The sequence below is a fragment of the Rhipicephalus microplus genome, chromosome 3 (assembly GCF_043290135.1).
Source record: "Rhipicephalus microplus isolate Deutch F79 chromosome 3, USDA_Rmic, whole genome shotgun sequence".
In the NCBI taxonomy this organism is placed as follows: domain Eukaryota; kingdom Metazoa; phylum Arthropoda; class Arachnida; order Ixodida; family Ixodidae; genus Rhipicephalus; species Rhipicephalus microplus.
Genome location: NC_134702.1, coordinates 93,818,143 through 93,834,454, shown reverse-complemented (window position 1 = coordinate 93,834,454; position 16,312 = coordinate 93,818,143). Strand labels below are relative to the sequence as shown.

Sequence of the window (16,312 nt, the reverse complement as noted above, 5' to 3'; positions counted from 1 at the left end):
CTCTTTGTCAACTGTGGTTCGAACTCTGCTTTGCTGCCCAAAACTGGCTTCTTTATAAGTTATCAGTTGAGCATGGTCCTTCTAGCAACCCTGCAGTGCATCTACTGGCACTTATAGTCCAATATCCAGCTACTCTATATTGTTACAGCCTCGCATTCAAGTATGTTCACGTCGGCGCAAGAAAGAAAGAAAACTAGAGTAGAAGGGGCGGTTTAAACCAACCTGCCACTGCTCGAGCTGCTGTGAGAGTTCCACCTTCTGCTGGATGGCCTCCATGAGTTGGCTGTTGATGTGCATCAGCTCGATGCGGGTCTTGGCCAGCTCGATCTCCGTGTTGTTTTTTCTGAAAATGAAGGGCACCGCTCGAGATTAGACGCCATGCTTGATCACAAGTGCAGGTTTCTCCGAAACGAGAGAAAATTCGCAACAGGTGCTGTCCAATACACGCCGCACGTATGGCACGTTCCGAGGTACGCCACTTCTTTCAGTGCATGCAGTCATCGAAATTATAGGTTTCCAGGTCAGTTCCTGCAGAGAGCCGATGCTGTGATATCGATTTAGACGCGATTAGAAGGTTGCGGGTTCGAACACCACTGGCAGCAAGGGTGATTTTCGTCCACTTTGGCTGATTTGAATCTACTGAGCCACAGTTAGAGAGTAATTAATATCCACTGAGCTTTCCCTAATCTGATTATCTGTTGGATCAATTTTGTCGTGCCTAACCAGGCATATGAAGGTGCTACACACAATCGCGTATTTTGTGACAAAAAAAAATTATGGTGAGGCAGTGATACGTATTTTGTGACAGTCACTGTTTTTTATTTTCATTTTTGCGGGAGATAAACCGTAAAATTGAATTTTAGGTACTCAACAGAACAGGCAAACCCAAGGCGCCAACGAATCTGGTATCAATAAGCATTTTTCTCGAAGCCGGCAACGCCGCCATAATCTTGAATAGTAGGTTCACCGGCAAGCGGGTTTCACTGCACTATGCATTATTGCGTGGTGAAGCAAACATGAAGAAACACATTTCTAAGTCGCGAGGCGTTGTGAAAATACTGCAATAATGATAATTATTGTTCATAATTGTTGAAGTTTAACGTTTTGAAACGGCCATGTAATTATCAGAGGAGTGTTTCGGAAATTTCGTCCACGTGGGTAACTGGAGTTCGTTAACTTGCACCGAAGTCCAAGTACGCAGGCCTCAAGCATTTTGGTTTCCGTCGAAAATGCGACCGTCGCGGCCGGGATTCGATCCCGCGACCTGCGGCTTAGCGACAGAGCACTATAACTAGTGCAGTAATAACTAGTGGAGATAAAAAATGGTTTAATGGAGTTTAAAAAATTACACGATAACACGGAAAATAAAGACAAGTGGAAGACAAATATTCATGTTGTCTCTCAAAATGAAGACGATTACAAGGCGAAAGCCAAATTTTAACACGGAAGTGTTTTATGTCGGGGTCCACTACGGTGGCGCTGACGTGCTTCTGTCACGGAAGTGACGTTGAGCAATATGTACTATATTATTGGAAAGGAAAAAGCCAGAAGGCAAGCATTTGTCGCGCGTAATCGAGCCAGCTACTTACTGATTCTCAGCACGCGACGTTAACCACTACGCCATGAAGCGTACTGTTCTGGAGAGCTAATGGCAAACTATTCATATACACCATACACCGTTTAGCAGTCCTCGGAGCTTCGAAACATGAGCGCGTTTTAGTTATCAATGGCGAGATGGCGCGACGGGCTCGCGTTGGGCGCGCTTTAAAGGCATTCGCCTCCACGAAGCGCCGCATCCACGTAGCGTGGTTAAAACCCCTGAAACTTCGCAAAGTAGGGACACTCTCTTCCTCCGCTTGCATTTCGTCTCGGTCTCCTCTCGTTCGCCCTCTTGTTTCGAACGTGGCGCTATCTGCCTTGCTCCTGCGTAGCAAACGCCCTTTAGCGAAAGGAGCGCTTGCTTGGCAGGCAGTGCGCTGAGAGCATTCGCGCCAGCAGTCTAACTCATCCTAAAATTACCTAAACGAGTGTAACTTTGGCGCATGACAGCTCTGTTTAAGTGGCACTAAATATTTGCAGAGAGCATTCACCGTGGCTATTATTCAGTGGAAGCAACAACTCGCGTTGACGTTTTCGACGCGTGGCGGCGATGTCGACCACGGTCAATTTTAGCGTCTGAGGAGGCATCTAAGGCGTCCACCTTAATGTGTCGGAAGGTGTTCATCATTTACAGCTCATACATTTGAACAGCTGCGGTTGTTCCGTGAAGTAGTTAGACGCGCACTAATCATATTTCGGAAGTGCGCCTTGTGGAGTTATCTGATGCACGAACTATATAGCTGAACTAGCGTGCCACCATACGCGATTACTTCACGAGTGTTCCGGACAGTCGCGGATATAAACCTTCACACGAAATATTAAACAAACCATCGCGCATTATGTGCCAGGTTCTAAACAATGCACGCACCCAGCGACACCAAAGCGTGCAAGCTTTGCATAGCTTTCCTCGCATCGCGAGTACACCGGCTGATTGAGCAACATAAAAGAGCCACAGAAAGCAATTTGCTCTAAAATATACGACCACGCAACAAACAGCGCGGAATCTCGGGGAACTTTTGCAATCACATTTTCGATTGTCTTTCCGCGGGCACGCTAAGCGCACAAACCGGTATCGCGAACTCAGTCAGTCGGCGCATATCGACAAGCAGAACACGGATGCATGTATTGTTGACCGAAATACAGCCATCCGCAGGATCGTTAATGAAACCTGAGTGTGAAGTCGCGGTCTCACTGCACAATTAACTGTGACTCGAGAACTAACTGCACAACTAACTGCGGCTTAACTGCGAATTGAGAAAACATCGAAGCATACTTCGAGGAAAAGACTCGTAACTATACTTCGAAAAGTGAATTTGAAAATGTCGGCTCGAAGTTTTCACTTCCGATTCTATGCAACTACGTATATTCTCGCAACTCGTTGCGCTCAACTGGCGCCATCATGAAGAGCTTCCGGCAGTCACTACACTTCTTCTGGTGTCAGGATGCACAACAGTCACCCAAGACAACGAACAGTAACGTCATTCTTGGTTGAAAAGTTTCTCACAGCACAACGCGCACGGAAGGACGCCTTCGTATCCGTCAAAACAGATGCGCTGTACCCTAGGGAGTTCGCGCTTCGAGAGCAAAGAGAGTACTTGTGAGCGACTGTAAACAAACGGACTCTGCGAACGGTCTCACGTGACGGCATCTGGTGGTGGTGGTAAAAAACATTTATTTCAGAAAAAGTCTACTAGAGAGTGCCGACGGGCATCTGGCCTGGCTGGCCAATACCGACGCGACGCCGGCCTCGGAGAGGTAGGAGGAGGGAAAAAGAGAAGGCGCGCGTGTAACGACATAACGACATGCGTCGCTACTTTGCGAACTTTGGTCTCTCCTGCGAGCGCGCTTATCTGACTTGTAATTCGGGAGAGGACGAACGTCACTTCACCTCCCACGCGTACTTCGCCCTGCAGAGGAGAGGGGGGGGGGGGGGTGGACGCGTACGCACGCGCGTGCTTATCTCGCGGTGGGGAGAATCGTACGTCTTTAGCTTTCACCAAAACGATTCTGTTGCAGTTACCGGACGCACAAAGGGAACTGCACTCGCTGCACAGTCTCCGTTTGCGAAAAGGGCGCACTTTTCAGACACAGCGAAGTAACAACTGAGTCACTTTATTAATCTGTACCTGTGAGTACGTTTTGTGCGCCATTTGTGCGTGAGAAACACGGGGAACGTTTCCACCTGCTTGCCATTGTTCGCGTGACCTTCCCATTTGTTGCTATCGCGTTCGTTGCTTCGCCTTTGCGGCAAAGCTGTGGCGTTTTTCTTCTCATTTGATTAATCGATTCCACCCGCGTTCCCCCGCCAAAGCTGTGTGCGCCTAACGTAATTTTTCAATGCCTCCGGGATCGGCCCGCCTTTGACCAAGTGCCGGTGTCATGTGATGACGTCACTATAATACGTCACGTCGTGATGACGCCGCCAGGGCGTCACACATTTTGACGATCTGTGATGTCGCCATGGTATCATACGATAGACATCACGTGACGATATTCCACACACCACTCGTGTTACCGCCGACGGTCAACTTACGCGTTTTTTTTTTTTCAAGGCATGTTAGACGTTTACCGTGATAAAATGGCAAGAAATAACATCGATTTGCTTTTGTGCATGTAGTCTCGGCCTCTTGATTAGTTTCATTTTTATTGTTTCAACATGCCAAGGGAAGATAAGGCTAATGGTAGATTAGACAGCCGGATTGACTACACATATGCGCTTTTCAGCAGTTGCGTTGACATTCAATAAATATTACACAATAGAAAGTGGATGCGCTGAATGTGAAGAAAAATTACGCCATCTGCCGCTAAAGAAAGCATGTGTAAATGCGAAGCAGCGGGCGCTATTGCTTACTTTAGCGGCGACGTTCACGCTGGCGCTCATCGCGACGTTGCGCAGGAGAGAAACCTGAGGAAGCGCAAAGCACGCAGTGATAGAGCGGTGTTTCTATACTGCAACATGCCAGCCGCAGCTAATGGGCAGTGAGAGACAGAAGACTCCAACACAAAGACCCTAAGTCCCCTTTTAGTTAACACGCACGCTGCGAGCTTTTTTTTTTTTTTTCAACGATGCACAGGGGGAATCTCTCACTGGCACTACTTTGGAGTTTAAGATCCATTGCATATAATACGGGGTGGCCAGTGAACGGTTGTGCAGCGCGAGTAGCCGGTTTTTTCAATCAAGAAACTCGCTAGCGGACGCTGCCTGCGTCGGCGTTGCGAGGCAGGAAGGCGGGTGGGGGAGAAAGGGGGAGGGGACGCGCATGCGCAATGGTAGTGTAGAGACCGCGGGACATAAACCCGAGCAAAAGATACTCCGCATCTAAAAGCGTGGTATAGCAACCATATGCGACAGTTGACGATGATCACAAGTTTACATCTACGTACAAGTAAAGGAGTATACGTACCTGGCGACAGCCTGGTCTCGCGTGTCCCACGCCTTCTTGACTATCTCGTCCTTGGCCATGCGGCTGCTGCCCACGTCGTCGCGAAGCCTGTCCCGCTCCTCGTGCAGCGCCCGCAGCTCGGTGTCGCGCAGCGCCAGCTGCCTCTGCGCCTCGGCCAGGTCGGCGCTGCGGCGGCGCAGCTCGTCGCTCTTGTCGGCCAGCTCGCGCCGCAGCTCGGCCTCCTCGCGAGCGCGCTCGGCAGCCGCCTGGCACGCCTGGCACACGGCCTGCGCACGTCGTCGAAGGCGACGTCATTGGTGTTCTGTGGTGCGGGCCTAAGATAACTGAAGACCAGACTTTTATGTGCACGACATCTCTTACCGCTCCTCCGGCGAGCATGTCGTGCAGCAGCGCCCTCAGGTCGGTGACCACGGCGTTGAGCATGTGGGCGCTCACTTCGCTCGGGTCGAGCTCCTGCGGCGACGGCGGCACACCGCTGTCCGAGTTCGTGGTGGAGCTGCTCTCGCGCTGACGACGGAGCTCGGAGGCCAGCCGCTGCAGCTCCTGCACCGCCTGCGCCAGCTCCTGCCGAAGATGCTGCACCACATAACACCACCAGGAGCTCGAATCACATCAGCATGTGTGGGGAACTTGCATAGTGTACGCTATATACAAGTGGAGCGTCAATGTAACTGCTAAAGTGAATCGCGAACATCGTCAGCAAAGAACGAGGGTTCACTTTGGCTGTGCTGTAGCGGTCTTATCACAGCGGATTTCCATTTAACTCATTCATTCAAATGCCTACATCACTTGATGACCATTACTTTAGGGTTGAAAACATTACAGTTAGTAAATTCAACGTCAGAGCAACAATAATGCCAAGATGAAAGATAACGTTGCATCTACACTCTAAACACAACATAACACTCTAAAAATATGATAACGTATAAATACAGAAAAAGTTATAGAGAATAGAAACAATACAGTTCAATAAACAAGGTCAAGATTGCATACCTATACTAATTTTGAACACATTCTTTAACATGCAAAGTTTATTTTCACTTCTACTCCAACTGCAATGCGGCCAACCACGGAAGATAACCCGGTAGTCTATCTTACGACTTTACAAACAAAAGCAACGCGCAACTCCTTTGGACTGTATACTAATTTTACATCTATACGGACCCATTTCCAGAAAGGTTCTCGAGGGCTGTCAACTGATGTAGTAGCAATTCACTCTGCTTGGGCAGCCGTTCTTGTACTCCAACCGAATGAGTGACAACTGATGGAAAAGGGGGAGTCCAATTGAGTAATAAGCTGATACGTACTCCGCAAAAGGAGTCACCACTATCACGTTGTATGAAGAACCGTGTCGACCGCCGAAAAAAAACAAAAAAGACAAAAAACGAAACCATAGGCAATGTTCACGTTGCAACGGGTGAGCGCATATGTTAGCTCTCATGACTTGGGAGCTGAAGCGCAAAGACGCTACGCGCTTTATTTTTAACGACCCCTCGGGTCAGCGCGCAAACAGGTCAACGGTTAAACAGAGTACGCGTAATTCGCTAATGAACTTACGCAAAGATAAGAGGGCTAGAAACAAGTTTTCAGCGTTACCGAGATTCGGGTGCAAAATCCTGTCCGTTGTATAAGTTAACTGCTTCCTTTTTTTTATCGCAGTAGCAATTGATTTCCGAGACGCGTTAGAAATTGTTGACCGCATTAGAAACTCCCGACTCAGGAGCCAAGAAAATGGCGCGCAGGGAAATCGCGAAAGCAGAGGTTAAACGAGAGGGATAGAAGAAACTTTCTTTTTATGCCATAAAAGGTTTCTGTGCAAAAAGCTGTTGAGTTCATTTCGCAGAACTTTTTTTTTCTTTTGTGCCCCCCCCCCCCCTTCTTTAGGGGCGAAGCTCCTTAAAGCGGCACCCGTTTGTCCCTCGTAGTAGTGCGTAACATGTCTTACGCTTTGACCTGCAAGGTGGTGCCGGTGGGAGATTTCTCCTGTGCGTTGTTGAACAATAAAAAATTAGCAGCGTGTGCGTTAACTAAAAGCCGAATTCTCCTGTCTTTCATTCCCCATTAGAAGCCATTGGCATGTACATTGAGCACTATCTGACAAGAAAGGGTAGCTACGTTATACTCGCTGGGCGTAACCTTCTTGGTTTTAGAAAGGTTTAGCTAGCGTTGGGCCGCAGTGCCATGAATACAGTGAACTAGTATATTGTCACGATGAGTCACAAGTACTGGGGGATTTATTAAACCACCGGGTAGCAATCTCCAGGACAATGCGTCAGTCGTGGCTGGCTCTCGAACAGAGAAGAAGCACGCGATCTTCTTTTTCCTCCAGATTGAGAGCCGCTCTTGCTGTCGACCCACTACGTGCTGGCGGCAATGTACCATGAACTCGAGGTGGTTAAAGGTGGGAAGTAGACACGAAGCACGAGCCGTGATGGCGGTGCTTCCATATGGGGAATATATGATGAAAAGATGCGAGATGGTGGTAGTTGAAGTGTTGACTAGACGGACGAATTGACACACATACAGATGCATGGACGGGCGCACGGATGGCTGCTCGGACGGATGAACGCATGGACGGACGCAGGGGCGAATGCATGGACGAACGCAGGGACGGACGTGCGGACGGACGGACGGACGCACGGACGGACACATGGACGGACGGAAGCAAGAACGAATAGACGGACGAATTCTTCGCCCACTCTCCATCATTCACTTCGTGGATATGCTGCCTTTTTTTTTTTGTATCGCTAACGTGATCGTCTACGCTTCTAACGCGATGGTAATATAAGTAATAGTAACTTCATAATGTGACGAGTAGAACTCATGCACGCTGATTCATGACCTCCATTTTGAGAATGAATGTGGGCAAAATGCTGTTTTGCGCGCAACACGCAAAATAAAACTCTGGTCCATTAGCGTGCGCAGGTTTCCGAGTCCAAAAGGCAACGCGCCTCACAGTGGATAAAATGAAAACAATGTGAATTCAGCGTCCACTTGCTTCTCAGAATGGAATGCCTTTGGTCACCGGCTTTCCTGACGTATACAGATGGAACGCAAACAGTTCTTGGAACACAACAGCGGGGCTTCGACCGCCATTATCGCGAAAAACCCACGTGGTAGTAACCATGCTTCATAAAAGATGATAAAGATGATGGAGCAGGTTAGACGCGGAGCAAGTCCCCCCCCCCCCCCCCCCTCCACACACACACACTTGGAAAATTGATTAGGAGAGACGGCTGCCCCCTTCCTCTGCACCTTCGTGCGCGTCGCTTGTGGCTTGCATCGATCATGATGTGCGTAAGCTTTCGGCACACAGTCCTCGTTTATTCTTTTAAGTTTACTTATTTATATATTTATTTATTATCAATTATAAAACGGCACCACGAAGTATGCGTGAGAAAATCCTGAAGGATCACGATGCATATAAGCGCTGTTCACTCAAGTGAACAACTAATTCACATGTACAGAACACAACTGTATCCCCACGTGGCCGTAGCTAAGCAAGATGAGCACGATATAAGCACGATTATATACGAACGAACGTATCTACAATAATTGCACACCAGACGACGCATGTCCAGGCGGCACGCGGGCTACACGAAAAGCCGCCAGCGATGGAATAACGTCGCAGACGAGAATTCGTTAAAAATCATTAATATGGTTTGTTCATTAGTGAATGGGAATAATAGTATCTGGGGTTTGACGTCCTCAAAACCATGGACGATATTTGGTTATGTGGATAAGATTATGTGGGGTTTATCGTCCTGAAACCACCATATGATTGAGAGACGCCGTAGTGGAGGGCTCCGAAAACTTCGACCCACCTGTGGTTCTTTAATGTACCCGCAAATCTGAGCACACGGGCCTACAGCATTTTCGCCTCCAACGAAAACTCAGCCGCCGCAGCCGGGATTCGATCCCGCGACCTGCGGGTCATCAGCCTAGTACCTTATCCACTTGACTACCGCGGTGGGGCATGTTTATGCGGAACACCGCAGCGGAGAGTGCACAAATTTCGACCGCCTGGTGTTTCTTAACGTGTAATGGCGTGTACACTGGCCTCATATCGCCTCCACCGTGATGTGGCCGCCGCGGCCAGGACCAAACCGGCGACCTTCGTGGCCAGCAATCGAGCACCGAAACCGCTCATCCACCGTGTCAGACAACGTGCGGGAATTCATCATCGTCATCAGCCTGACTACGTCCACTGCAAGACAAAGGCCTATCCCACGTTCCGCCAGTTAACCCTGTCCTGTGTTTGCTGCTGCCAATTTATACCCGCAAGCTTCTTAATCTCATCTGCCCACCTAACCTTCTGTCTCCCCCCAACCCGCTTGCCTTCTCTGGGAATCCAGTTAGTTACCCTTAATGACCAGCGGTTATCCTGTCTACGCGCTACATGCCCGGCCCATGTCCGTCTCCTCTTCTTGATTTCAACTATGATATCCTTAACCCCCATTTGTTCCCTAATCCACTCTGCTCTCTTCTTGTCTCTTCTGTGCGGGAATTACCTATGCCTTAAGTGATATGATACACCGCTAAAACAAGGAGGTAACTATATAGTCAGAACGGCATTTTTTTGTCTTTCTTATAACCAAACTACAACGCTAAAACCAATCAACCATTATTATTTTATTTTAATATAGCGACATCTATTTAGCGTTACGCAATCCTATGGAAAGTGTGCGCTGTTTCTTTGGCGAATATGTGCCCCATGGTCGCGAGCAACGTACGGTGTGTGTGTGGCTGCATGCGACTGAGCTGGCACAAGTGCGTCGACCAAGAAGAAAAAAATCTCTTCCGCTGTCGGCCACCCCGTATCCACAACCACTCGATTCTACCGCAGATAAAAGTACCTCCGTTCGTGTTCCGCCCAGGAGTGCGCGCGCGTAGCCACAGAGGAATACCGGTCAGTCCAAACAATGAATCTTCGTGATCAGCGAAACAAACCGTCGGAAGGTAGACGCCCTGGGAAATCGCTTCCGGGCAAGAACGCGCGTGCGCCAGTGCTAATCCAGCAGTCCCGAACTACCAAGCTCACTTGGTTCGGCCGCTCCGAGTGTGGCCAGGAAACGGGAACAATTAAAGCTTAAGGGAACGCGGGTAGCAACCTTAGCGGTCACGCTAAGGGCCGATAACGGACGCCAGTGGATTTCCTCCGGCTGGTTTTAGCCCTGTTTCACATTGTTCCGAGGAGGTCGACTGCACGCGCGCGAGACCAGTGAAATGAGTGCCACGCCGCGAATACAGCGCACGACACAGGCCGTGCGGTAAACACAAGACGTATATACACGTCTTCGGGGGCAGTCTCGAGAAAAAACAAAAACACGCCCTTATTTTTCGAGTAGAGCTTATGTGGAGAGAGTGGCGACACTGTGTGCTGAAGCCATCTGCTTCCTTCTCTGTTGTTTCCTCGCGACTTCGAACGGCCGCATACTTCGCCCACTGTGGACGGTGCACAACCAGTAGACCGCGCGTGTGTGTATACCTACAAATCCGCTCACAAGGCGGCGTATAAAGTACCCACTAAAGGCTCGCCGGCACGGAAGGAGAAAGTCTTCCAGTTTAGCCCTCTCTCTTCCTTTCATCTGGCCTCAGAAACCAAAGGCGCCATTACTGCTTCCCCCTTGCTGCGCAGGCGCACTGAAGCGTGCCCGGAGGTTTGCCTGCAATATGCCTCCTTTCAATAGTGCCTCCCAAAACCTCCGTGTGCGTGGAAACGCTCCATTTGTTCTCGCTGTCGTGCGTTTTCGGGCGGCGGGCTTCGTTATCAGATGGACGCTCATGACGCTGACCTCTTTATTTCTTTCTCTTTCCCTCCTCGCTTGAGTCTTTTAATGCCGCTGTTCGTTTCGAGCACGAGGAAGTGCGTAATTGTGGTGGCTCTTCGTGACTTTCACTTTTCTGGTGTTTGTTGTTGCCAATTTCTCTCCCCCCCCCCCCCCATAGTTCCGCAGTTTACTTACGGCACACTGGGCCGGCCATTTTCAAGTGCTCTGAATACATTCAGCTGATTCATCCGGAGCACAATGCTCCGGCTCGGGTAGCTGTCATACGCTCTCACTACGACGGCGCTCATATCTGATCACATCACTGATCCAGCTTTACGCATGCTTTACGTTCTTGCGTGACGTCAGCCGCGGCACCTTGCTTGTTTGCAGTGGAAGACGCTGTGACACACCCGATCGCTCTGGTGTGAGTGAGGCTACAGTGTTAGGCTGCAAGTTGGGATCAGGTGCGCTCTTTCTGTGGCTCGGATCAAGAGTGGGCTCGGCATTGTTGCGATCCGAGTGAGATGCCCCAGTGGGGCGCTGATTTTGCATTCACTAAACGTAAATACTAAAATGTATGATTTTAATGATAAATACGTCCGCTTGACAATTGTGTTTGCTTGCTAAGCGATAAACGTAACTAACGTAAACAGTCACAGAATCAGTGATAACTAACGAAAAAAAAAAAAACGGCCGGCCGTCTGGACGCACGGATGGACAGATGAACGGAAGCACGAATGGAGGAACGGACAGACGGAAGCATGGACGGATAGACAGACAGACGAACGGACGGATGGACGCTTCGCCCCACTCATCATCATTCACTCCGTGGATATGCTGTGAAAATCGCTAACTCCATCTAGTTATAATATATTCCAAGGACATATACACACAACGCCATCTATTGAGCAATTAATAAACTAGACGTGGCTACATACTACTACTAGTACTACTACGACGACTACAGAGAAGGGAACGACCCATGGTCTAAGGAGCTACGCCCCTAAAAGATTGCGGGTTCAAGAAGGGCATGTACGGAAACGGAAGACTATACGTTAATATATATATATATATATATATATATATATATATATATATATATATATATATATATATATATATATATATATATATATATATATATATATATATATATATATATATATATATATATATGTATATATATATATCCATGTCAAATCCATGCGATATATCCATGCCATATCCATGCGATATAGTCACATGTCGGCTTCTTTGAAAAAAAAAAAATACGAACTCGCAGCCGTTGAACTTGGTAGACCTCTCACCTAAATCAGCTCCTCGCAGTATATAACGCGCACCTTTCTCGCTGCGTGGGGGGTCGTGCGGCGATAGAACTTGTGTCGCGGAAACAAAGGGCTCGGCTGTGCGAGACCGAACGGGGACATATCTCGAGGCACGTGTGCAACTGCTGCACGCACGTTTTCGTGCCCCGTACGCCGTAGACGCCCTTATTCAGGGCGTTTCTTCAAACTTGCACTAAGGAATAACAACAATAAAAAACATACCCGCTACTCGTATCGCATTTGCCCAGTATATACTGTTGTGAATCGTACGCGACACGTCCTATATATATATTTTTTTCAGTCCGCCAAGCTGTGTACGATAACAATATCTGAGCCTTTACGTACGTCCTAAAATTGCGTTAAGATTTTGAGGCACGCCGTAACGAGGGTTGAGGAACTTTCGACCGCCTGCTGTTCTTTAAGGAGCATTGACATCGCACAGTACCAATTCGCCGCCAACGAAACGCGACCTTCGCGTCCGGAATAAAAGGCGCGGCCTTCGGGTCAGCAGCAGAGAAGCGTAACCACTGATCTGCCAATATGGGTAATTAAGAAAGATTTGCCGAATTAACTTTTCAACTCTTGCGAAACATCTTCAATATATGAAAGCAGTAAGGCATGTTCAGAAACACCGGAATACTTCGTTTATGCTCAGATAACCGCCGATATGGGTAATTAATGAATATTGCCTAAATAACCTATAAGATGGTATGCGAAAAATATAAAAAAGAAAAGTTGCAACGCCTATCAGAGGCGTCGGAATATTTGGTTTCTATTCAGTTAACTGCTCTGCTGATTCCCTCCCCTCCCTTCTGCCGGGCTTTTCCTTACAAAGCGCTAATAAAAAAAAAAAAACACTCGGCACAAGTTATCTGAAACATACCCTCCTACCTACGCCGCGAGTGTACCTATGACGCCGAACTCTCCTTATAACCATCTCAATAGCTCCCTCTGCAGCGTACACAATCTTCATCCCACTCCCACAACGCTTTGGTTCTCCCATCCTCCACGATGCTGCAGAGACCTCTGGCGCCGTTCTGGCTCCTGCTCGACATGTTCTGCGGACGTGACCGAATGGCTCTCGCGCAGGGGAAATCCCACGAGCAATGCACTTTTGCGGCTGGGCGAGCGTCGAGACCCGCGATATCGTCCGTCCTGGAACAGCTATAGCACACTCCGAATCGTTGTTCCTTCCCTTTCCGATATTTCTTTCGTATTGGGTAGGCTGGTAGAGAAATATATAGCGGCGACTTTCGGTGAACCACACGGTAGCGTCTTTTATTCATCGTGCACGTATACCGTCTTAGCTTTTTAAGAGGGCAGAAGAGCCACGTTCGGCGGACGCGCGGCGCAATATCCTTCTTTCCGCCTGCGGTTCCTGCCTCGCCTTTCTGGCAAAGGTACGGTTTCTCTCTTCTCTACAGAAGTACAGTCGTTGTTTATTCACAAGGAAGAAAGACCAACGCTGTTTCCGCGGGCACTTTATTGATTCCACGACTGTGATGCAACCGACGTGAACGACTCTGCCGGGTATCCAGTTCTTTTTTTTTCTCTATCTCCCTCAATAATTTCCTGCAAACGCCTTTCGTTTCATGCTCAAGAGCCCGGTCTTCATACAACTCAAGCCTGTCCAGAAGAAGCGCCAAGACGTGGCTACGCCTCCCCGTCCCTACGTGGTAGCGGCCCGCGATCTTCCCCCTGTGGTGGAATCCTCCACGACCTCAATAAAGTTCTTCATCCATCTATCTCAAAAGGCAGCGAACGATTGGCCGGCGATGGTATAGTGCGCGGGTAAGCACCAGTCGCTACGCGGTCGTGGTATAATTGTGCGCCGTCGACCTGGAACGCCTCGTGTTCCGGCGTGCTTCTCCGGTTTCATCGCATGCGTTTGCGCAAAAGGTGCTCGTGCGCGACGGATAATAGCGCGGCTTGTCATGGGGCTCGCGCCAAAAGCGCGTTTCGGCGTTATAGGATACGTGTATATCTTACACGACCGATCGAGCCGTCAATTTGGGATCACTCGTGGAGTCACGGTACACTTCTTACAGCAGTACTAATAATAGACACTTGCTGTCGTGCGTGAATAACCAGTACGACCAACCCCAGAAATGCTGCAATTTTAAGCACGTCCCGTATGATGGAGATTAAAATTTGAAAAAAAAAATCTTTCACTCTCAGTCTAAGGACGTGTTTATTGTATTGAGAGCTCTCTTCTTAACTTTTATGATTGATTGATTGATTGATTGATTGATATAATTGGAGCTTCGTTAATAAGGGCAGCTCACAGCAGTCAGCTAGCTCAAACAGTCAGTGGAATATATAAATACTACAATCCTTAAGAACTATAGAGCTCATCGTGAAAAATTGAGCAGCTGTTTGTTGGCAATATCACGGGCTCTCACGTCCAAAGCGCGGCGAAGAGAAAACCACTCACGAAAGCTTAGGTGATGTTTTCAATGACAAATAGCGCTATAGAGGAAACTGCCGCCACGTATAGTTTCAATGTGTCTCGTTAATGAAACGTTTTTCAACTACCATAATGGGTCATTTTAATAGATTTAGTACGTTTCGCATCATTTTCGTGCAACGTTGTGACGCATCATGCGAAACGTTTTCAGAGTAATGGGAGTTACGAGCAGCGAAAATGCACGCGTGGAAATGGCAGGAACGACTGAAGCAACGAAGTGTAGCGCTCAGGGAGATGCAGTATCCGCACAAGAGGGGCGAGAGAGAGAGAAAAAGAACAGACCTTGTCCTCGTCAGTAGCCAGGTCGCAGTCGTCGCACTCGATCTCGTCGAAGTCCCCCAGAAAGCCCGCCGATGAAGAGCCCAGCTGCGAGGGCTGACGGCTGCGACGGCCCTGCAGGTACACACCGAACGCGCATCATTCACGTGGACAGGGACAGTGCGTAACAAGCAGCAAACACGTATACTGCAGCAAATTCAGCAAGAGATGATACTAAGGACAGCTTTCGAAAAGCTCTGTGACAAGGAATAAAGCCCACGAATAAAGCCCACTGCTGAGCTGTTCTCGTTTCTGTAAGCCGTCAAGGGCAAAGCGATGTCAGTAGAAGCCACGAAAAGTAGCGAAGGGTCGCTGGACATAGCACGCGGTTTCCCACGTTACTCGCAAACGAAACGTATACTCCGAGCGAGCGTTGCATGAACTGCGCAGCAGTGATTCGCCTGTGTTTTCCTTTGTGTTTATCTTGTGCCTATCCGCTTTTTTTTTCTGTTCTTTCGTGTTGTTTTCGAGTGATTACGCGATACTTTCTTCCTCTTTCTGTTCTTTCTCTTATGATCGTCACATTTGTTTTCTGATTATCTGGTTTTTGTTCTACGGCGTCCTTTCTCTTGTTTTTCCGCTTGTTTGCTACTCCGAGAGTAGCGCATCGAACTCCCGAAGTGGTACCTACACAGCACCCAATGAGACAACCACTTCGCGGTCTCTTAAGCTGCCCCACTGTCAACAGAGATAAAGTTTGGTAGGAACGTGCACTATGAAAATACATATATGCAGAAGATAAACAAAGCGAAGAACACTCTTACAACAAGTATCTAGCCGACATGTAGTCTTTGCATACGTTGACAGACCTCTCCGCAGCTTTGGTGAAATGTGGAATGAGCCGGAAAGTATACACACGTGCTCACCGGCGCTTTTAGCCGCATTCGCGTAATTGCTGTGACTTTTAAATGGCGGAGTGCTCCCGCACTTTCCTCATTAAGCAGTGACATGTATAAGTTCTCGCATGAACCACACGGAATGTCAACATACGGCACATGAGCTTTTCACTGAGTAGCGTCTTTTTTCTAATGGTCTTCGCATGGATACAGATGCCTGTACACTCAAGAAAACAGAATGGATTTTTTTTTTCGAATAGCATTTTGGCCTCCCAGTTGTTTATAATTTTAGGGCAGTGTGACGACTCAGCAAGTGCTATCAGTTAACTCATGAACTGCCTGTAAACATGAATGTAAGTTCGCCGGTTTTGTAATTTCTTTCCGAAAATCACAACGCCTGAAACCACATGTGCCACCGCAACGGGTACAATGATGATGTTCTAACACGGTCAGTGTATGGTAGTCTGAAACAGGACGCGTAGTTTTTGTCTTCACCATGCAAGCATTGATAATGTATTCATCTTCAAGACCATACATTCATATCCATGGCCATTCATCTCTATACGACCACGCATTGATCTCCAAACAATCA

The 16,312-nt window shown here is 48.4% G+C and overlaps 1 protein-coding gene across 2 annotated transcripts in view; it reads right to left on the bottom strand.

Annotated features, from left to right (window-relative positions):
* Positions 1 to 16,312, bottom strand: part of LOC119172130 (BICD family-like cargo adapter 1) — a 202,250-nt gene that overhangs the window by 4,398 nt on the left and 181,540 nt on the right. For both annotated transcript variants that reach the window (XM_037423139.2, XM_075890005.1), the window contains exons 5-8: positions 14,849 to 14,959; positions 5,364 to 5,579; positions 5,004 to 5,269; positions 223 to 343 (exon numbers count right to left, since the gene is read on the bottom strand). In XM_037423139.2, coding sequence (XP_037279036.1) covers positions 223 to 343; positions 5,004 to 5,269; positions 5,364 to 5,579; positions 14,849 to 14,959 — 714 coding nt within the window. The remainder of the gene's footprint in view (positions 1 to 222; positions 344 to 5,003; positions 5,270 to 5,363; positions 5,580 to 14,848; positions 14,960 to 16,312) is intronic.